Source organism: Oncorhynchus mykiss, chromosome 6 (genome assembly GCF_057628025.1).
Source record: "Oncorhynchus mykiss isolate SJ-2025 chromosome 6, ASM5762802v1, whole genome shotgun sequence".
Taxonomy (NCBI): Eukaryota; Metazoa; Chordata; class Actinopteri; order Salmoniformes; family Salmonidae; genus Oncorhynchus; species Oncorhynchus mykiss.
This window is the reverse complement of record NC_143027.1, coordinates 77,824,113-77,847,604: the sequence shown is the minus strand read 5'-3', so window position 1 is coordinate 77,847,604 and position 23,492 is coordinate 77,824,113. Positions and strand designations below refer to the sequence as shown.

General features: G+C 44.2%; 1 protein-coding gene across 2 annotated transcripts in view; it reads left to right on the top strand.

The window, feature by feature from the left end:
- Window positions 1-23,492, top strand: part of LOC110526616 (sodium-dependent noradrenaline transporter) — a 55,551-nt gene that overhangs the window by 20,647 nt on the left and 11,412 nt on the right. For both annotated transcript variants that reach the window (XM_090238918.1, XM_021607732.3), the window contains exons 5-9: window positions 1,744-1,882; window positions 9,780-9,914; window positions 10,722-10,825; window positions 20,613-20,737; window positions 22,170-22,282. In XM_090238918.1, coding sequence (XP_090095044.1) covers window positions 1,744-1,882; window positions 9,780-9,914; window positions 10,722-10,825; window positions 20,613-20,737; window positions 22,170-22,282 — 616 coding nt within the window. The remainder of the gene's footprint in view (window positions 1-1,743; window positions 1,883-9,779; window positions 9,915-10,721; window positions 10,826-20,612; window positions 20,738-22,169; window positions 22,283-23,492) is intronic.

Genomic DNA, 23,492 nt, shown 5'->3' with positions numbered 1-23,492 from the left:
TTGACCAAATCCCTATGGTCCCTGGACAAAAGTAGTGCACTATAAAGGGAATAGGGTGCCACTTGTGATGCAGAGCAGGAACGGGATGCTCCCTAATATCACTGAGCTGGAAGTTGATCCAGATCCGCTGTCAGTCCGGTGGGAGCAGGTGTGGCTCAGTATGCCTGTCCTGGGAAGATCCGAGGATGATCTGGGAATGAGGAGATGGATAGCAGGAAACAATATTTATGTAGGGAAGGATGAGACACCATTTGTCTCCCCTCTTTTATATATGTTCTGGTAAAGCACTTGAACCTTTGAGCGCCCCTTCAACTGAGAGTAGTAGTCAGAGTGTTATGAGGGGAATGGCTCCCAAGAGGGTTGACAAAGTCTGCTATTAAAACCTCTAGCTGCCAAGGTCTTTGAAGGAGTGTGAGAGAGTGTGTGTGTGTGCATGCATGCGTGCTTTTGTGCATGTTAAGATTAGAAAATATTTTCTCAGGTACTTCAAACCCTGAGTCCTTCATTCTTCCCTCGTGATTCTGTTAGCGAGATGATTGAATGGATACAGAACAAATGGGGATCATAATATGTTGAGATAAAAGCTTTGAACTTTGCTTCTCATTCTTAAGTTGTTTGATTTAGTGAGCAGTAACAGTAAGCTTGTGGAATGGTTAGTTCAATGATGAATGTATAGATGCTGTGACTGGGTTTTAACACCTCAGGAACCAAATTGAACCAGGTTGTCTCTGTCGTGACCCAGTATTCACATTGCGAAAAATAATCGGCAAAATACAATCTGGAAAACTATTTTTAATGCTATATTGATATTAAATGTAGCAATTATATGATAAGTGAACAACATTCCCACCTCATTCATTGTCAATAATTAAATTTAGCCCATATTCATGTTAATAATCTCACTGGCTTGAGACCACAAAATCAACCAAAATACTGCTGCTGATAGCTCTTTATTGAAAATACTGTGATTGAAGAAAAATGGTTGAGATTATTTAAAAAAAGTTAAGTTCATTATCATTTCTACACACTTTCTACCTGATTGAAGTGGTTTAAGTTCAGACTGGAGTAAATGGTGTGTAGATGACTGACTGTTGGGTGTTGTCATAATCCTGTCTGAGAAGAGTGACTCCCCTCACTCTACTCAGGGTCAGACAGGGACTGTTCATGTGTTGAGTCTGTCCTAGCTGAGTCATAGCCTGGGTGGATCCACCATACAAACACAGCATTCTCTGGGGGCTGGCCAGGGAAATGATAATACTGTGGGTAGCCTGCAATATAGCCTCATACTGTATGTTTCCTAATAAGGCATGTCTATATTCCTATCTTTTTCTTTGTGTTTTATGAGGTGTCTATGCTGTGGACAGTTTGGTCATAAATCTGGGTTTAAATGAAGTTGGGTGTGTTGTTGGAGTGTGTGGTCTGGGTGTGTTATGTATGTCATCCTCCTCACCACTTACTGTGTGTGTGTGTTCGTGTTCTTGCCTGTGTGTGTGTGTGTGTGTGTGTGTGTGTGTGTGGTCTGTGTGTGTTACACATGTCATCCTCCACACCACTGTCTTGTTAAGTATGTGGATGCTTCCAGATTCTACACCCTTTTCCAGAAGTACACACTTTCAGACTCCCCGTCATTGATTTAAAAGCATAGGGTTGGTGTAAGCATTGGCCATGTGAAAGTGTGCAAAGGACACTACGGTAGAAGCTTGTAGAATCGGGACTCAGCCTTAGTGTGTGTGTGTTCTCCAGGCGTGGCGTACTCCACCTCCATGAGAGCAGGGGGATCCAGGACCTGGGCATGCCTCGCTGGGAGCTGGTCCTCTGTCTGGTGGCTGTGGTCTTTCTTCTCTACTTCAGTCTCTGGAAGGGCGTCAAGTCCTCCGGCAAGGTACTGTTGACACACTGTGCTGTACCCTACCACTTAGGACAGCACACACTCCTACTGTAATACAACACACACTCCTACTGTAATACAACACACACTCCTACTGTAATATAACACACACTCCTACTGTAGTACAACACACACTCATACTGTAGTACAACACACACTCCTACTGTAATACAACACACACTCCTACTGTAATACAACACACACTCCTACTGTAATATAACACACACTCCTACTGTAGTACAACACACACTCATACTGTAATATAGCACACATTGCTACTGTAGTACAACACACACTCCTACTGTAGTACAACACACACTCCTACTGTAGTACAACACACACTCCTACTGTAACACAACACACACTCTTACTGTAATACAACACACACTCCTACTGTAATATAACACACACTCCTACTGTAATACAACACACACTCCTACTGTAATACAACACACACTCCTACTGTAGTACAACACACACTCCTACTGTAGTACAACACACACTCCTACTGTAATACAACACACACTCCTACTGTAATATAACACACACTCCTACTGTAATACAACACACTCCTACTGTAATACAACACACATTCCTACTGTAGTACAACACACACTCCTACTGTAGTACAACACCCACTCCTACTGTAATACAACACACTCCTACTGTAATACAACACACATTCCTACTGTAGTACAACACACACTCCTACTGTAATACAACACACACTCCTACTGTAATACAACACACTCCTACTGTAATACAACACACATTCCTACTGTAGTACAACACACACTCCTACTGTAATACAACACCCACTCCTACTGTAATACAACACACTCCTACTGTAATACAACACACATTCCTACTGTAGTACAACACACACTCCTACTGTAATACAACACACACTCCTACTGTAATACAACACACTCCTACTGTAATACAACACACTCCTACTGTAATACAACACACACTCCTACTGTAATACAACACACACTCCTACTGTAATACAACACACACTCCTACTGTAATACAACACACACTCCTACTGTAATACAACACCCACTCCTACTGTAATACAACACACTCCTACTGTAATACAACACACATTCCTACTGTAGTACAACACACACTCCTACTGTAATACAACACACACTCCTACTGTAATACAACACACTCCTACTGTAATACAACACACATTCCTACTGTAGTACAACACACACTCCTACTGTAATACAACACACTCCTACTGTAATACAACACACATTCCTACTGTAGTACAACACACACTCCTACTGTAATACAACACCCACTCCTACTGTAATACACCACACACTCCTACTGTAGTACAACACACCCTCCTACTGTAATATAACACACACTCCTACTGTAATACAACACACACTCCTACTGTAGTACAACACACACTCCTACTGTAATATAACACCCACTCCTACTGTAGTACAACAGACACTCCTGCTGTCATTCTGCCCTTGAGCGAGGCAGTTAACCCCGAAAAACAACTGCTTCCTGGTTTTAATTTTAATTTTACCTTTATTTAACTAGGCAAGTCAGTTAAGAACAAATTCTTATTTTCAATGACGGCCTAGGACCTAGGATTAAAGCAGCCCCCTGCACCTCTGTGATTCAGAGGGGTTGGGTTAAATGCGGAAGACACATTTCGGTATCCCCCTTCCCTTTCCCTAGTATAGAACTTACTCCTACTGTACACAAAATGACCTGTGGTTGTGCTACACTACAGTACCTTGAGAAATAAGATCTATAAATAGTAACCTGAGTGTGACAATAACCCGTCTCTGAGTTGACAGATCTAAGCCCTGTTTAGTACGGCTTGGTGCGTGAGTCTACACACATCAGAAAAAGAACATCTATACGTTGACCAAAGCTGACAGACCAGGGAGAATACAACAATTCACATGATGTCTGTATGTCATAGGACATGATCTCACAGCAATAATGAGTCATCTGTAATGTTATGTTGTCCAGGTGGTGGTTTGAACTCTACTGTACACTCTTAGTAATAAAGGTGCTATCTAGAACCATAATGGGTTCTTCGGCTGTCCCCATAGTATAAGCCTTTGAAGAAATGTAGGTAGAACCCTTTTGGTTCCAGGTAGACACTCTTATCCAGTGCGGCTTACAATTAGTGCCTTCATCTTAAGATAGCTAGGTGAGACAACCACATATCACAGTCGTAGTACATGTACATTTTCCCTCAGTAAAGTAGCTATCAGCAAAATCAGGGATGGTAGGAAAAGACAGGTGCAGGCAGTCATGTATCTAATCTTCTGTGTTGTGTCCAGGTGGTGTATTGAACACTACTGTTGTCATATAGCTAATGTTCTGTGTTGTTGTGTTGTGTCCAGGTGGTGTATTGAACACTACTGTTGTCATATAGCTAATGTTCTGTATTGTTGTGTTGTGTCCAGGTGGTGTATTGAACACTACTGTTGTCATGTATCTAATGTTCTGTGTTGTTGTGTTGTGTCCAGGTGGTGTATTGAACACTACTGTTGTCATATATCTAATGTTCTGTGTTGTTGTGTTGTGTCCAGGTGATGTATTGAACACTACTGTTGTCATGTATCTAATGTTCTGTGTTGTGTTGTGTCCAGGTGATGTATTGAACACTACTGTTGTCATGTATCTAATGTTCTGTGTTGTTGTGTTGTGTCCAGGTGGTGTATTGAACACTACTGTTGTCATGTATCTAATGTTCTGTGTTGTGTTGTGTCCAGGTGATGTATTGAACACTACTGTTGTCATGTATCTAATGTTCTGTGTTGTTGTGTTGTGTCCAGGTGGTGTATTGAACACTACTGTTGTCATATATCTAATGTTCTGTGTTGTTGTGTTGTGTCCAGGTGGTGTATTGAACACTACTGTTGTCATGTATCTAATGTTCTGTGTTGTTGTGTCCAGGTGATGTATTGAACACTACTGTTGTCATATAGCTAATGTTCTGTGTTGTTGTGTTGTGTCCAGGTGGTGTATTGAACACTACTGTTGTCATGTATCTAATGTTCTGTGTTGTTGTGTTGTGTCCAGGTGGTGTATTGAACACTACTGTTGTCATGTATCTAATGTTCTGTGTTGTGTTGTGTCCAGGTGATGTATTGAACACTACTGTTGTCATATAGCTAATGTTCTGTGTTGTTGTGTTGTGTCCAGGTGATGTATTGAACACTACTGTTGTCATGTATCTAATGTTCTGTGTTGTGTTGTGTCCAGGTGATGTATTGAACACTACTGTTGTCATGTATCTAATGTTCTGTGTTGTGTTGTGTCCAGGTGGTGTATTGAACACTACTGTTGTCATGTATCTAATGTTCTGTGTTGTTGTGTTGTGTCCAGGTGATGTATTGAACACTACTGTTGTCATATAGCTAATGTTCTGTGTTGTGTTGTGTTGTGTCCAGGTGGTGTATTGAACACTACTGTTGTCATGTATCTAATGTTCTGTGTTTTGTTGTGTTGTGTTCAGGTGGTGTATTGAACACTACTGTTGTCATATAGCTAATGTTCTGTGTTGTTGTGTTGTGTCCAGGTGGTGTATTGAACACTACTGTTGTCATGTATCTAATGTTCTGTGTTGTTGTGTTGTGTCCAGGTGGTGTATTGAACACTACTGTTGTCATATAGCTAATGTTCTGTGTTTTGTTGTGTTGTGTCCAGGTGGTGTATTGAACACTACTGTTGTCATATAGCTAATGTTCTGTGTTGTTGTGTTGTGTCCAGGTGGTGTATTGAACACTACTGTTGTCATGTATCTAATGTTCTGTGTTGTTGTGTTGTGTCCAGGTGGTGTATTGAACACTACTGTTGTCATGTATCTAATGTTCTGTGTTGTGTTGTGTCCAGGTGATGTATTGAACACTACTGTTGTCATATAGCTAATGTTCTGTGTTGTTGTGTTGTGTCCAGGTGGTGTATTGAACACTACTGTTGTCATGTATCTAATGTTCTGTGTTGTGTTGTGTCCAGGTGATGTATTGAACACTACTGTTGTCATGTATCTAATGTTCTGTGTTGTGTTGTGTCCAGGTGATGTATTGAACACTACTGTTGTCATGTATCTAATGTTCTGTGTTGTGTTGTGTCCAGGTGGTGTATTGAACACTACTGTTGTCATGTATCTAATGTTCTGTGTTGTTGTGTTGTGTCCAGGTGATGTATTGAACACTACTGTTGTCATATAGCTAATGTTCTGTGTTGTGTTGTGTTGTGTCCAGGTGGTGTATTGAACACTACTGTTGTCATGTATCTCATGTTCTGTGTTTTGTTGTGTTGTGTTCAGGTGGTGTATTGAACACTACTGTTGTCATATAGCTAATGTTCTGTGTTGTTGTGTTGTGTCCAGGTGGTGTATTGAACACTACTGTTGTCATGTATCTAATGTTCTGTGTTGTTGTGTTGTGTCCAGGTGGTGTATTGAACACTACTGTTGTCATGTATCTAATGTTCTGTGTTGTTGTGTTGTGTCCAGGTGGTGTATTGAACACTACTGTTGTCATGTATCTAATGTTCTGTGTTGTTGTGTTGTGTCCAGGTGATGTATTGAACACTACTGTTGTCATATAGCTAATGTTCTGTGTTTTGTTGTGTTGTGTCCAGGTGATGTATTGAACACTACTGTTGTCATGTATCTAATGTTCTGTGTTGTTGTGTTGTGTCCAGGTGGTGTATTGAACACTACTGTTGTCATGTATCTAATGTTCTGTGTTGTGTTGTGTCCAGGTGATGTATTGAACACTACTGTTGTCATGTATCTAATGTTCTGTGTTGTTGTGTTGTGTCCAGGTGATGTATTGAACACTACTGTTGTCATGTATCTAATGTTCTGTGTTTTGTTGTGTTGTGTCCAGGTGGTGTATTGAACACTACTGTTGTCATGTATCTAATGTTCTGTGTTGTTGTGTTGTGTCCAGGTGGTGTATTGAACACTACTGTTGTCATGTATCTAATGTTCTGTGTTGTTGTGTTGTGTCCAGGTGGTGTATTGAACACTACTGTTGTCATATAGCTAATGTTCTGTGTTTTGTTGTGTTGTGTCCAGGTGGTGTATTGAACACTACTGTTGTCATATAGCTAATGTTCTGTGTTTTGTTGTGTTGTGTCCAGGTGGTGTATTGAACACTACTGTTGTCATGTATCTAATGTTCTGTGTGTTGTTGTGTTGTGTCCAGGTGGTGTATTGAACACTACTGTTGTCATATAGCTAATGTTCTGTGTTGTTGTGTTGTGTCCAGGTGGTGTATTGAACACTACTGTTGTCATATAGCTAATGTTCTGTGTTGTTGTGTTGTGTCCAGGTGATGTATTGAACACTACTGTTGTCATGTATCTAATGTTCTGTGTTTTGTTGTGTTGTGTCCAGGTGGTGTATTGAACACTACTGTTGTCATGTATCTAATGTTCTGTGTTTTGTTGTGTTGTGTCCAGGTGATGTATTGAACACTACTGTTGTCATATATCTAATGTTCTGTGTTTTGTTGTGTTGTGTCCAGGTGGTGTATTGAACACTACTGTTGTCATATAGCTAATGTTCTGTGTTTTGTTGTGTTGTGTCCAGGTGGTGTATTGAACACTACTGTTGTCATGTATCTAATGTTCTGTGTGTTGTTGTGTTGTGTCCAGGTGGTGTATTGAACACTACTGTTGTCATATATCTAATGTTCTGTGTTTTGTTGTGTTGTGTCCAGGTGGTGTATTGAACACTACTGTTGTCATATAGCTAATGTTCTGTGTTGTTGTGTTGTGTCCAGGTGGTGTATTGAACACTACTGTTGTCATATAGCTAATGTTCTGTGTTGTTGTGTTGTGTCCAGGTGGTGTATTGAACACTACTGTTGTCATGTATCTAATGTTCTGTGTTTTGTTGTGTTGTGTCCAGGTGGTGTATTGAACACTACTGTTGTCATGTATCTAATGTTCTGTGTTTTGTTGTGTCCAGGTGGTGTATTGAACACTACTGTTGTCATGTATCTAATGTTCTGTGTTGTGTTGTGTCCAGGTGGTGTATTGAACACTACTGTTGTCATGTATCTAATGTTCTGTGTTGTGTTGTGTCCAGGTGATGTATTGAACACTACAGTTGTCATGTATCTAATGTTCTGTGTTGTGTTGTGTCCAGGTGGTGTATTGAACACTACTGTTGTCATATAGCTAATGTTCTGTGTTGTGTTGTGTCCAGGTGGTGTATTGAACACTACTGTTGTCATGTATCTAATGTTCTGTGTTGTGTTGTGTCCAGGTGGTGTATTGAACACTACTGTTGTCATATAGCTAATGTTCTGTGTTGTTGTGTTGTGTCCAGGTGGTGTATTGAACACTACTGTTGTCATATAGCTAATGTTCTGTGTTGTTGTGTTGTGTCCAGGTGGTGTATTGAACACTACTGTTGTCATGTATCTAATGTTCTGTGTTTTGTTGTGTTGTGTCCAGGTGGTGTATTGAACAATACTGTTGTCATGTATCTAATGTTCTGTGTTGTTGTGTTGTGTCCAGGTGGTGTATTGAACACTACTGTTGTCATGTATCTAATGTTCTGTGTTTTGTTGTGTTGTGTTGTGTCCAGGTGATGTATTGAACACTACTGTTGTCATATATCTAATGTTCTGTGTTTTGTTGTGTTGTGTCCAGGTGGTGTATTGAACACTACTGTTGTCATGTATCTAATGTTCTGTGTTGTTGTGTTGTGTCCAGGTGGTGTATTGAACACTACTGTTGTCATGTATCTAATGTTCTGTGTTGTGTTGTGTCCAGGTGATTTATTGAACACTACTGTTGTCATGTATCTAATGTTCTGTGTTGTGTTGTGTCCAGGTGGTGTATTGAACACTACTGTTGTCATGTATCTAATGTTCTGTGTTGTGTTGTGTCCAGGTGATGTATTGAACACTACAGTTGTCATGTATCTAATGTTCTGTGTTGTGTTGTGTCCAGGTGGTGTATTGAACACTACTGTTGTCATGTATCTAATCTTCTGTGTTGTGTCCAGGTGGTGTATTGAACACTACTGTTGTCATATAGCTAATGTTCTGTGTTGTGTTGTGTCCAGGTGGTGTATTGAACACTACTGTTGTCATGTATCTAATGTTCTGTGTTGTGTTGTGTCCAGGTGGTGTATTGAACACTACTGTTGTCATGTATCTAATGTTCTGTGTTTTGTTGTGTTGTGTCCAGGTGATGTATTGAACACTACTGTTGTCATGTATCTAATGTTCTGTGTTGTTGTGTTGTGTCCAGGTGGTGTATTGAACACTACTGTTGTCATGTATCTAATGTTCTGTGTTTTGTTGTGTTGTGTCCAGGTGGTGTATTGAACACTACTGTTGTCATATAGCTAATGTTCTGTGTTGTTGTGTTGTGTCCAGGTGGTGTATTGAACACTACTGTTGTCATGTATCTAATTTTCTGTGTTGTTGTGTTGTGTCCAGGTGGTGTATTGAACACTACTGTTGTCATGTATCTAATGTTCTGTGTTGTGTTGTGTCCAGGTGATGTATTGAACACTACTGTTGTCATATAGCTAATGTTCTGTGTTGTTGTGTTGTGTCCAGGTGGTGTATTGAACACTACTGTTGTCATGTAGCTAATGTTCTGTGTTGTGTTGTGTCCAGGTGATGTATTGAACACTACTGTTGTCATGTATCTAATGTTCTGTGTTGTGTTGTGTCCAGGTGGTGTATTGAACACTACTGTTGTCATATAGCTAATGTTCTGTGTTTTGTTGTGTTGTGTCCAGGTTATGTATTGAACACTACTGTTGTCATGTATATAATGTTCTGTGTTGTTGTGTTGTGTCCAGGTGGTGTATTGAACACTACTGTTGTCATGTAGCTAATGTTCTGTGTTGTGTTGTGTCCAGGTGGTGTACATCACGGCCACCATGCCCTATGTGGTGCTGTTCGTCCTGCTGATCAGAGGCATCACTCTGCCAGGGGCTATGGATGGCATACGGGCCTACCTCCACATCGACTTTAAACAACTCAACGACCCCAAGGTCAGACAGGTCTTTAGAGTATAATACAGTGTGTTGCTGAAATTAGGGATGCAATATTTCCAATAACTTACAAAATTCCCAGGATCCCGGAATCAAGAGAGAATTAACTAGAAATCCGGGATCCCGGAATCAAGAGAGAATTAACTAGAAATCCGGGATCCCGGAATCAAGAGAGAATTAACTAGAAATCCGGGATCCACCGAACAGGATTTCTTAAAACCTGGGAATTTTGGAAAAGATACAAGAATTTGTAAACCCTTTTACTGAGAGACACAGCCTCAGAGTGCAGGACAGTGTTACTGCTAGAGCTCCCATAGTCACGTCCAATATGGAAATACATGTAATTAACTCATTTAGAAACCAAAACATGTGTTAGCTGTTTTTGTAAACAAAGTGGAGGGGAAAAAAGATAGGAATAAAATATGCCATATTCAATATAAAACGCAGTAAATGAACGGTAAGGAGCCAAGGAATCATATCAGAGACAAGATTATTTAGAGCCAATAGTCAGTAGATAGTCAGTACTCATTCTGTCAAATGTAGTGCTCTTCTCTGTATCGTATTATAATGCCATGGGCTCTTTGAGGACAAATATTTAATATTTTTTTAAGGAGTGGGGCAGTTTCTTAATTTCTTTGCTTGATTGAAGAGATAGTAAAGTGTTGGAAAGATGGAGGGATAGGGGAAGGGTGAGTCAAAGGGCAGTGGGCCGGGGTCAGAGGCTGTCACCGCTGGATCACACAGGCCACGAGGACAAATCTTTGAGAGCAACACACAAACACATATCTTTCTATGTTCTTGCTGTAGGTGTGGATTGATGCTGCTACCCAGATCTTCTACTCATTGGGAGCTGGCTTTGGAGTGCTCATTGCATTTGCCAGCTACAATAAATTTGACAACAACTGTTACAGGTAAGACGTATCACTGTGTTGACATCACCGTGCTGTCCTCAGTGCTTCTCTATCATGACCTTACAAGGCTTACATGACCTTCTATAACCCGTAACCAGGCAACGAGATAGGTTTCCTGTTTTAACTGGACAGAAAGGTGATGTGTATCGGGCCAGTGGACCTTCTGGCTTGGAGCTAACAGGATAAGTGCAGGCCATGCTAGGCCAGATGATGGCTATAGCCATAGGCAGTGTTACCTTCCCTGCCATTCTGTCTTCCTCTAAACCCCTCACAGAGAAACAGACATTAGACTGTGGGGTCTGCTGATCCTTGTCATCACTAATAGGTTCCTGTGAAAGTAGAGAGGTGGGTGCCAGTATCAGACCCATTCTGCTTTAAAAAAAAATGTGTGTAGATATATGGTCTCTTTTGTATTCCAGTTGTGTTTGCGTATGTATAGGTCAGTAAGTGTCTCGCTGGCTGCAGTGGTAACAGTACAGTAATGTTTGTCCATGGACCATCCACCCATTCTATAGACCAATTTCCGGGCCGCATCATGAAAAGTTGCATGCGCAGGTTCGCACCAGATAATGGGCTTGTTTACATTGAAGTGACCACATCTAACTTCAGACGGAGCTCATGTATTCAGATGGTTATCATCTACAACATCACAGATGTCATCAGAGGATTGATTACGTAGCAAACTATCATGCCAGCAAGGCAAGGTAAAATATCACAAATAGAGCTAGATAAAGAGAAGAATAATATACTTGTTGAACACAGCTAATTAGCTATAGCCATCAGTCGTGTGTTTTTATGGTCATCACTCACTCACTGCTAAGTTTGTCAAGGTGTATAGCTATCTGCTACGAATCTGTAGCAAACATTATGAATTTCCCACCTAAGAAACATGGTTCTCAGAACAGTATGTGCTAACTGGGTGTCCTGCATCATTCACAGAACATTGTGGGAAGGTTGTATGCAAAATTACTATAGGACAACCATGCTCTCACCAAGCTCTAGGAAACATATGGTTCTCAGAATGTTATGTGTTAGCTGGGTAGTGTTATTATATGTAGTGTGACGCTGTACAGCCAATTGAATTTCCCACTCTTATAGATTACTTGTCCTGATCTAAACACCCCCCCCCCACCCCAACACAGCTGAAGGCCTCATGTGTGCTCAGCTGGGCCATATTTGGGAGCTGAGAGGCTGAATGAGGACTTGTGAAAGTTGGCTATTACATCCGTAGATATTCTCAAATGACATCTGAATGGCTAGCAGCTGGTTGTATTATTCATCATATTGTACACAGATGTGGCGGTTGAGGTCAGACTGTGGTCCATGTTCTCTCTGTCTGTCTGCTGACTGATCATGAGATGATGTCTGCTGAGTGATCGTGGGTTGATGTCTGCTGACTGAACGTGGGTTGATGTCTGCTGACTGATCGTGAGTTGATGTCTGCTGACTGAACGTGGGTTGATGTCTGCTGAGTGATCGTGGGTTGATGTCTGCTGAGTGATCGTGGGTTGATGTCTGCTGACTGATCGTGGGTTGATGTCTGCTGAGTGATCATGAGATGATGTCTGCTGAGTGATCGTGGGTTGATGTCTGCTGACTGAACGTGGGTTGATGTCTGCTGACTGATCGTGAGTAGATGTCTGCTGACTGATCGTGAGTTGATGTCTGCTGACTGAACGTGGGTTGATGTCTAATGAGTGATCGTGGGTTGATGTCTGCTGAGTGATCGTGGGTTGATGTCTGCTGACTGATCGTGGGTTGATGTCTGCTGAGTGATCGTGGGTTGATGTCTGCTGACTGATCGTGAGTTGATGTCTGCTGAGTGATCGTGGGTTGATGTCTGCTGACTGATCGTGAGTTGATGTCTGCTGACTGAACCTGGGTTGATGTCTGCTGACTGAACCTGGGTTGATGTCTGCTGACTGATCGTGAGTTGATGTCTGCTGAATGATCGTGGGTTGATGTCTGCTGACTGAACGTGGTTTGATGTCTGCTGACTGAACGTGGGTTGATGTCTGCTGACTGAACCTGGGTTGATGTCCGCTGACTGATCGTGAGTTGATGTCTGCTGAGTGATCGTGGGTTGATGTCTGCTGACTGATCGTGAGTTGATGTCTGCTGAGTGATCGTGGGTTGATGTCTGCTGACTGATCGTGAGTTGATGTCTGCTGACAGATCGTGAGTTGATGTCTGCTGAGTGATCGTGGGTTGATGTCTGCTGACTGAACGTGGTTTGATGTCTGCTGACTGAACGTGGGTTGATGTCTGCTGACTGAACCTGGGTTGATGTCTGCTGACTGATTGTGAGTTGATGTCTGCTGAGTGATCGTGGGTTGATGTCTGCTGACTGATCGTGGGTTGATGTCTGCTGACTGATCGTGAGTTGATGTCTGCTGAGTGATCGTGGGTTGATGTCTGCTGACTGAACGTGGTTTGATGTCTGCTGACTGAACGTGGGTTGATGTCTGCTGACTGAACCTGGGTTGATGTCTGCTGACTGATCGTGAGTTGATGTCTGCTGACAGATCGTGAGTTGATGTCTGCTGAGTGATCGTGGGTTGATGTCTGCTGACTGAACGTGGTTTGATGTCTGCTGACTGAACGTGGGTTGATGTCTGCTGACTGAACCTGGGTTGATGTCTGCTGACTGAACCTGGGTTGATGTCTGCTGACTGATCGTGAGTTGATGTCTGCTGACTGATCGTGAGTTGATGTCTGCTGAGTGATCGTGGGTTGATGTCTGCTGACTGAACGTGGGTTGATGTCTGCTGACTGAACGTGGGTTGATGTCTGCTGACTGAACCTGGGTTGATGTCTGCTGACTGAACCTGGGTTGATGTCTGCTGACTGATCGTGAGTTGATGTCTGCTGAGTGATCGTGGGTTGATGTCTGCTGACTGATCGTGAGTTGATGTCTGCTGAGTGATCGATCGTGGGTTGATGTCTGCTGACTGATCGTGGGTTGATGTCTGCTGAGTGAACGTGGGTTGATGTCTGCTGACTGATCGTGAGTTGATGTCTGCTGACTGATCGTGAGTTGATGTCTGCTGACTGAACGTGGGTTGATGTCTGCTGACTGATCGTGAGTTGATGTCTGCTGAGTGATCGTGGGTTGATGTCTGCTGACTGATCGTGAGTTGATGTCTGCTGAGTGATCGTGGGTTGATGTCTGCTGACTGATCGTGAGTTGATGTCTGCTGAGTGATCGTGGGTTGATGTCTGCTGAGTGATCGTGGGTTGATGTCTGCTGACTGATCGTGGGTTGATGTCTGCTGAGTGATCGTGGGTTGATGTCTGCTGACTGATCGTGAGTTGATGTCTGCTGAGTGATCGTGGGTTGATGTCTGCTGACTGATCGTGAGTTGATGTCTGCTGACTGAACCTGGGTTGATGTCTGCTGACTGAACCTGGGTTGATGTCTGCTGACTGATCGTGAGTTGATGTCTGCTGAATGATCGTGGGTTGATGTCTGCTGACTGAACGTGGTTTGATGTCTGCTGACTGAACGTGGGTTGATGTCTGCTGACTGAACCTGGGTTGATGTCTGCTGACTGATCGTGAGTTGATGTCTGCTGAGTGATCGTGGGTTGATGTCTGCTGACTGATCGTGAGTTGATGTCTGCTGAGTGATCGTGGGTTGATGTCTGCTGACTGATCGTGAGTTGATGTCTGCTGACTGATCGTGAGTTGATGTCTGCTGACAGATCGTGAGTTGATGTCTGCTGAGTGATCGTGGGTTGATGTCTGCTGACTGAACGTGGTTTGATGTCTGCTGACTGAACGTGGGTTGATGTCTGCTGACTGAACCTGGGTTGATGTCTGCTGACTGATCGTGAGTTGATGTCTGCTGACAGATCGTGAGTTGATGTCTGCTGAGTGATCGTGGGTTGATGTCTGCTGACTGAACGTGGTTTGATGTCTGCTGACTGAATGTGGGTTGATGTCTGCTGACTGAACCTGGGTTGATGTCTGCTGACTGAACGTGGGTTGATGTCTGCTGACTGATCGTGAGTTGATGTCTGCTGACTGATCGTGAGTTGATGTCTGCTGACTGATCGTGAGTTGATGTCTGCTGAGTGATCGTGGGTTGATGTCTGCTGACTGATCGTGAGTTGATGTCTGCTGAGTGATCGATCGTGGGTTGATGTCTGCTGACTGATCGTGAGTTGATGTCTGCTGACTGAACGTGGGTTGATGTCTGCTGACTGATCTTGAGTTGATGTCTGCTGACTGATCGTGAGTTGATGTCTGCTGACTGAACGTGGGTTGATGTCTGCTGACTGATCGTGAGTTGATGTCTGCTGAGTGATCGTGGGTTGATGTCTGCTGACTGATCGTGAGTTGATGTCTGCTGAGTGATCGTGGGTTGATGTCTGCTGACTGAACGTGGTTTGATGTCTGCTGACTGAACGTGAGTTGATGTCTGCTGACTGAACCTGGGTTGATGTCTGCTGACTGATCGTGAGTTGATGTCTGCTGAGTGATCGTGGGTTGATGTCTGCTGACTGATCGTGGGTTGATGTCTGCTGACTGAACGTGGGTTGATGTCTGCTGACTGAACCTGGGTTGATGTCTGCTGACTGAACCTGGGTTGATGTCTGCTGACTGATCGTGGGTTGATGTCTGCTGACTGTACGTGGGTTGATGTCTGCTGACTGATCCTGGGTTGATGTTTGCTGACTGATCGTGGGTTGATGTCTGCTGACTGATCGTGGGTTACTGTCCACAAACAGTCTTCAGGCTTTCACCTAGTTTGATTTCCAGATGGGCCTCAAAGGCTCTCAAACAACATCCAGTCCCTTTGGCATCAAAATGGTTCATTAAAACCAACACAAAATTCATCTCTTTAAAGGGGCAATCAGCAGTTGATGCATCCATTTTTGGACATATTAATTAATGATATGTACTCATTGATTCTTGAAGAATATAACTTATAAATGCCTCATGAGCTTAGTTCAACTGTCTTACTCTAACAGAACCCAAAATTTAAGCATTGTTTTACTCCAAAGTTTGTAAACAAAGTAAATGTAAATAAACACTATATAGCCTCAAAACATGGTTTACACTATACATTTGATATCATGGATGGTCAGTCCTTGAATCCATGGCTCTGTCTATGAATTTGAGAGAGATTACATTTCTCCAGCCCCATCCCACAGCTTCTTACCGAAACAGTGGTGGATCACAGTACACTAAGTCTCAAAATCACACAATAAACAAACGCACACAGTAAAAAATTCAAGCGTCTGCAAAGAAACCATAGAAAACACACCTCTTTTAACAGGGACACAACCATGAAATAATAAGACACACCTGAGTCCAATAAAAGTCTCTAGGGCGGTCTCTGCTGCCCTCTGGTGCCAGGAGGAACCATGACAGTACCCTTCCTCTAGCAGTGGCTCCAGCCGCGGAGCCATGACGACCACCACGTAGTTGTTTGAAGTCTCTAACAAGACCTGGATCCAGGATGTCCCGGGCAGGCACCCACTCCCGCTCCTCAATACCGTAGCCCTCCCAGTCCACCAGGTACTACAGGGCAGAGTTGGGACCAAGTCATTGTTTTACAAGTCACAAGTAAGTCTCAAGTCTTAGCACTCAAGCCCCAAATCAAGTCCCAAGTCAAGACAGGCAAGTCCGAGTCAAGTCTCAAGTCAAGACCGTCATGTATCAAGTCAAGTCTCAAGTCCTAAACTTTGAGTTTCGAGTCCGAAACAAGTCATAATGTGCTCTTCACCAAATGTAATACCATTTCATATTTTTAACAGGAGTAATAGTTAGTATATTACATTTACGCAAATCATGAATGCTTTTAAAAATATCTATATATTTATTACTTTCTAAATAAACTTTATATTTTCATGGAAATATATGGGTAGACATGAGAAAGACCCCCCAAATAGTGATCGAGGGTCACTATGGGGCGCAATCGGGCGATGTAGGCTTGTACACAATCGCCCAACCTTAACACACACACACACACACACACACACACACACACACACACACACACACACACACACACACACACACACACACACACACACATGCACCCTCTCTCTGTGTGGTTACAGTAGGCTAACGTATGTCAATGGTTTTAGGAACAGCAGTAACATCAGGCAGGATTTAGGCTACCAACTGGCTAACGAGCTGTAGATCAATCTTGGGTGCACTGATCACGTTCCCGTACTGACTGACTGTGTGGAGGCTCATTGATTTAATGTTACGTTAGCCTACATGATACACTAGTAAAGTTATGAATGATATAGCTGTCGGCTATATTAGCCATGACTTACCGTTCTTTGTGCAGCTTCAAATGTCGAACAAAGTTGGAAATTGTTGCGCCTCCGTCTGTCATTTTCTTCACGCATGTTTTGCAAGTTGCAATCCGTTTTTTGTTGATACAGCGTCGTCTTTATATCCGAAAATAATGATTTTGGGTATCATCTTTCCAAGGGCTCCATCTGAATTCACCTGCCGATGTTCCTCTGCACTGCCACACACAACTTTTTCACAGCTGGCACAATTTGATTGGCTGCTGTCCGATTCAAACTGTAATCCGTTAAATGAAGAGTTTAGAAGAGTTTCAAATTTTTTTTTAATAGCAGCATTTTTTATATTTGGGATTGGGGATGGTATCAAGTCAGGTCAAGTCAAAAGGCTAAAGTCCAAGGCAAGTCACGAGTCATCGGTGTTAAAGTCAAAGTCAAGTTCCAAGTCATCACATTTGTGACTCGAGTCTGACTCGAGTCCAAGTCATGTAACCTGAGTCCACACCTCTGCTGCAGGGTCCCTCGGACTCAACGAGCCTCCAACAGACACTGGACCGTGTAAGGTGGACGGCCATCCACAAGTCGAGGGGGCAGAGGAGCAGGTGTCAGGGGAGAGAATGGACTGGTCTTTACCAGCTTGAGACGGGAGACATGAAAGTACGCACAGACTCTCATGGACCTGAGAAGTTGGAGATGATAGGTGACCGGGTTGATGCGACTCAAAATATTGAATGGTCCTATGTAGCGTGGAGCGAGCTTCCGCAAGTCCAACTTTAAGGGAAGATCACAGGTGGACAGCCACACCCATTGAACCGGTCGGAGGAGTCGAAGAGTTCTTCAGTGCCGGTTTGCCTGATGTTGGTGTCAGGCAGAGTGGAGCAAGGAGGATCGCGCTCTGATCCAGATGCAATGACATCGTCGAATGAACGCCTCAGCTGATGGCACCGCCGCTTCGGCCTCTTGTTCATAAAATAGGGGGAGGTCGAACGCGAACTGACACTCAAATGTCGAGTTCAGCAGTGTGTTATGAGCATACTCTGCGCAGATGAGGAACTTGCTCCAGTTGCTGGCCTGAGTGGAGACAAAGCAGCAGAGGAACTTCTCCAGCTCCTGGTTGGCCCGCTCAGTTTGCCTAGTCGACTGTGGGTGGAAGCCCAAGGAGAGACTCGCCAAAGGCCTTACAATACCATACAACAAACTGGGGCCCACGATCTGAGACGATGTTCGGGGGAACTCCGTGTAGTCGAAAGACATGGATAATCACGAGATCAGCGGTCTCCTTCACTGAAGGCATCTTGGGTAAGGCGATGAAATGGGCTGCCTTGGAGAACCGATCGACCACCACCAGGATAGTGGTAACCCTTTGAGATGTAGTTAACCCTGTGATAAAATCTACAGACAGATTTGACCAGGGCCGGCTGGGGATGGGTAGAGGTTGGAGCAACCCGGCCGGTCGCTGACGTGAAGACTTGCTTTGGGCACAGATGGAACAGGCCGCAACAAAGGATCTCACATCCTCCATCATGGGGGCCACCAGAATTTCCGCCTCAGGAACTCCTGTGTCCAATTAACCCTTGGATGCCCAGTTCATTTAGAGGAGTGTCCCCATTGTAGTACTTGGGACCCGGGCTGATCGTCCCTTGAGCTCCCTGAATGGCCTGTCATCCTCGGGGTCCAGCAAAAACCGGTCAGGGACTTGCGGGTTAGGACCGTGAGAGGCTCTGCACCCGCACCAAAGTTGTATGTAAAATGTCTGTAAAAATTGGAAAACCCAAGGAACCCCTGAACCTGCTTGAGTGAGGTGGGACGGGGCCAGTTTGCGATCGCCTCAATCTTTACGGGGTTCATGTGGATGCCTGTGGTAGAGATAATGTGACCCAGGAAGGAATCCTGGTATACGTGGAACTCACACTTCTCTATCTTGACATATAGTTGGCTCTGCAGGAGGTGTCCCAGGACTTGGCAGACGTGCAGTATGTGTTCCGGAAGGGTCTTGGAGAAAATCAAGATGTCGTTGAGGTTAACAAAGACAAACCGATTCAACATATCCCTCAGGGTGTCATTGACCAATGCTTGAAAGACTGACAGTGAGTTCGATAATCTGAAGGGCATGACTAAATACTCATAGTGGCCACTAGGGGTGTTAAAAGCAGTCTTCCATTCATCTCCCTCCCTGATTCTCACCAGATTGTAAGCGTTGCGGAGGTCTAGTTTGGTGAAGAATTGGGCCGCTTTGACCAACTCCAATGCGGAGGACATCAGGGATAGGGGGTAACAATTCCTGATTGTAATCTGGTTCAGCCCTCTGGTTCAGCCCTCTCGATGCAGTAATGCAGGCCTCCATCCTTCTTACATCCACCAGCAGGGGATTGAAACCTGCCTTCAGCGATTCCCGGATGTAATTGTCCATGACTGCTGCTTCAGGGGTCGAGAGGGAATACAGATGACCCCGGGGAGCCTTATTGCATGCGCCTATCACACTCCTGTGGGCTCAGACGTGTGCGACCCAGCTGCATGGGATCCTCCATGCTGGGCTCGGTGGCCTTGGGGTGCTCAGGAAACTGGAATGGTGGCGTGGTGTCCAAGGGGTGCTGTCTCCCCCGTTCCCGGGTGTCAAACCTGATTGCCAGTGTTTTCAGGGACTCGATGTCCTCTCCCAGTTCCTGAGTGGGAAGCTCATCTTTGATGGAGTTAGGCAGACCCTGGTGGAAAGCGGTACCCAGTGCCTCCATATTCCACCCACTCTCAGCGGCGAGGATGCGGAACTCAATGGTCCCTTGGCAGAGGTTGAACAGTTGGCTGGCCACTTCTCGTCCGGCAGACTGGGTGGTTGAAGACTCGTTGTAGCTTGGCAGTGAAGGTTACTACGGCTACCATTGCCCACGCCAGAGCCTTGCCCGAGAGTAGAGTGATGATGTAGGTGATCATGGCCCGATCGGTGTGGAACGAGGAGGACTGTAGCCCGAACACCAGAGTACACTGAGTGAGAAACCCCTTGCATCCTCCCGGGTGCAGGTTCCCTGGAGGAACCACAATGACGTCTGTAGCACTGGGCGATGAGACCTGGGCATTGGCTCCTCCTGGGATGGGGGCGTGCCTTGGTTGGAGGGACTCAGCCCGAAGGTTTCCGTGGATTTGGGAGAGCTGTTCTTGCTGCCGTCCTAACAGTGTTCCTTGGTGGGCTTCCACATTCCGGATCTGGGAGATCTCTGCTGGGTCCATGTTGTGGCAGAAGCTTGCTGTGATGTGGTGAGGTTGAACCCAGGGCTTGGTGGTGGGGTGGGGGGTTACGGCCCCTTCGGTATTCTGTCTTCTAATACCTTGACAAGACCCTCAAGACAAGACCCAAGATATGGTTCCAATAAAAATGTTGGTTTAGATTGACTATGGTTCAAGGAAGCAACAGGAAGTCCAATAGTCGAAGTGTTTATTATTGTTCTAAAAACCTGTCCTGGTACTATCATGGTAGCTTTATTTTTCTAAACATGTTTTATGTATGTGTGTTCTCTTTCCAACAGGGATGCTATCCTGACCAGTACAGTGAACTGTGTCACCAGCTTCTTTTCAGGTTTTGCCATTTTCTCTGTGCTCGGCTACATGGCCTACAAACACGGAGTCAGGATAGAGGACGTGGCCACTGAAGGTGAAAGGAACCCTACTAGACATGCATGCATGCAAGCACACACACACACACACACACACACACACACACACACACACACACACACCCACACACACACAGGCAAGAACACGAACACACACACAGTAAGTGGTGCGGAGGATGACATACATAACACACCCAGACCACACACTCCAACAACACACCCAACTTCATTTAAACCCAGATTTATGACCAAACTGTCCACAGCATAGACACCTCATAAAACACAAAGAAAAAGATAGGAATATAGACATGCCTTATTAGGAAACATACAGTATGAGGCTATATTGCAGGCTACCCACAGTATTATCTTTTCCCTGGCCAGCCCCCAGAGAATGCTGTGTTTGTATGGTGGATCCACCCAGGCTATGACTCAGCTAGGACAGACTCAACACATGAACAGTCCCTGTCTGACCCTGAGTAGAGTGAGGGGAGTCACCTGCTCTAAGGGAGGACAGGATTATGACAACACCCAGCAGTCAGTCATCTACACACCATTTAGAGAGTTTCAAACCCAGTCAAAACATATAAATTCATCATAGAACTAAACATTCCTCAAGCTTACTGTTACTGCTCACTAAATCAAACAACTTAAAGAAAATATTCACCCATTTTGAACGTTACATCGTTTTTGTGCATCTATAAGCGATTTCATGTTTTCATGTATATCTGAGCTACTGCCATTCAAGCAGGCAGATATACAGCCGGTATGACAAGTGATGCAAAAGTCGTCATACCGGCTGTATTTCTTCCTGCTTGTACGTCAATAGCTCAGAACGACATGAAAACATGAAATGATCCCAGGAATCGATCAAACATCGCTCACAAAAATGATATAACATTCAAAATGGGTGAATCATCCCTTTAAGAATGAGCAGCAACGTGCAATGCTTTCAATATAATTGATTGCAACAGAAGCTGAAAGGCTATGGGGTTCAGATGGAATTGAAATACCAGAGAACATTTCAAACTGTTTTTTTAAGGGAAACAGTTTCCAAGAAGTCACATAAATCTGGCCTGCTATGGAGAGGGGTTGGCAGACATACAAAAATAATGGGATCTGTTAAAAATCAGCTTTGCTTTCTAGTTCTTCTGTTTTCTACTTTCCACTGTCTCTAGCTGTCTGTCATTTCTTTGTCATCTTGTGTCCTCACTTCTGTCTTTCTCCATCCCCTCCTCCTTCTTTCACTTTCCTTTCCATTGATAAATCATCTCTTATTTCCTCTAAAACGACCTTGTGGACAGGGTCAAGCTCAGGACAAGGAAGTTATATATCAACATCCCACCCAACAATATACTGTTTTATTTCAGCATCCACCAAACAAGGCACCGTTTTATAGACTGATGGTAGTCAGTTGGCTCTGGTATGTCCTATCACAAGTGTCTCTATCTGTGTATCTTTGTGTGAGTGCAGGTGCAGGACTGGTGTTCATCATCTATCCTGAGGCCATCTCCACCCTGCCTGGATCTACCTTCTGGGCCATAGTATTCTTCATCATGCTGCTGACTCTGGGCATCGACAGCTCTGTGAGTTACTGACCCTCCTCAGGGTTGAATGACTGCATGCTATGTCCCACCATAGGGCACTGACCTTTTGTTTCTATCTTATGGTGGGTGTAGTGGCTTCCTTTCCTCTTTACCATAGCCACTGCCCAAGCCTGAAGCGGGGTTGTTTGGTACGCATACAGTCCACACTCAAGGTTTTCAAACGGCCAAACATTCAATGAGATTCAGGGATATGGTGCGTTTATTCTTCTTATATCTAACAAAAAAATGATTCTCCAATCAACTTAAAGCATAGATTACTTCATATGGAAATACATAATATGATCTGTCTGTATGTCTGTATGGTCAAAAAACTATACCGCTCCCGCATCTAGCGGGTTTATAGTATGTGAAGATTAGAATACTATGTAATCTCCTCCAGTCTATCTATCTATATCTGTCTCTCTATCTCTCTCTCTTCTCTCTCCCTCTTCTGTCTCTCTCTGTCTCTGTCTCCCTCTTTCTCTGTCTCTCCCTGTCTCGCTCTCTCTCTCTCTGTCTCTCCCTGTCTTGCTCTCTCTCTCTCTCTGTCTCTCCCTGTCTCTCCCTGTCTCGCTCTCTCTCTATCTGCCCCTTTGTCTCTATCTTTCTCTCTCTGTCCCTCTCTCTGTCTCTGTCTCCCTCTTTCTCTGTCTCTCCCTGTCTCTCTCTCTGTCTCTCTCTCTCTCTCTCTCTCTGTCTCTCCCTGTCTCGCTCTCTCTCGGTCTCTCTCTCTCTCTGTCTCTCACTGTCTCGCTCTCTCTATCTGTCCCTGTGTCTCTATCGCTCTCTTTCTCTCTCTTTCTCTCTCTGTCCCTCTCTCTCTCTCTCTCTCTCTTTCTCTGTCTCTCTCTGTCCCTCTTGCTGTCCCTCGCTGTGTCTCTCTCTGTCCCTCTTGCTGTCCCTCGCTCTGTCTTTCTCTTTCTCTGTCTTTCTCTGTCCCTCTTGCTGTCCCTCGCTCTGTCTCTCTCTGCATTATTCTACTTTCCCATGGTTGCAGTGGGTGCTCTAGGTATTGTCTAGACTAGCAGCAGTGTGGGAAGGCAGTTGTTTTGACTGTTACCCAATAACCATGAAGCATGAGGTGGAAAATCACATGCACCGCAACCTGAAACACAGGAAAACTTTGTTCACAGAGATTTACATTTTTCCTCATTCAATTTCTCACTTACACAAGGTTATCATTTACTATAAATGAAGAGAGAAAGGAAAT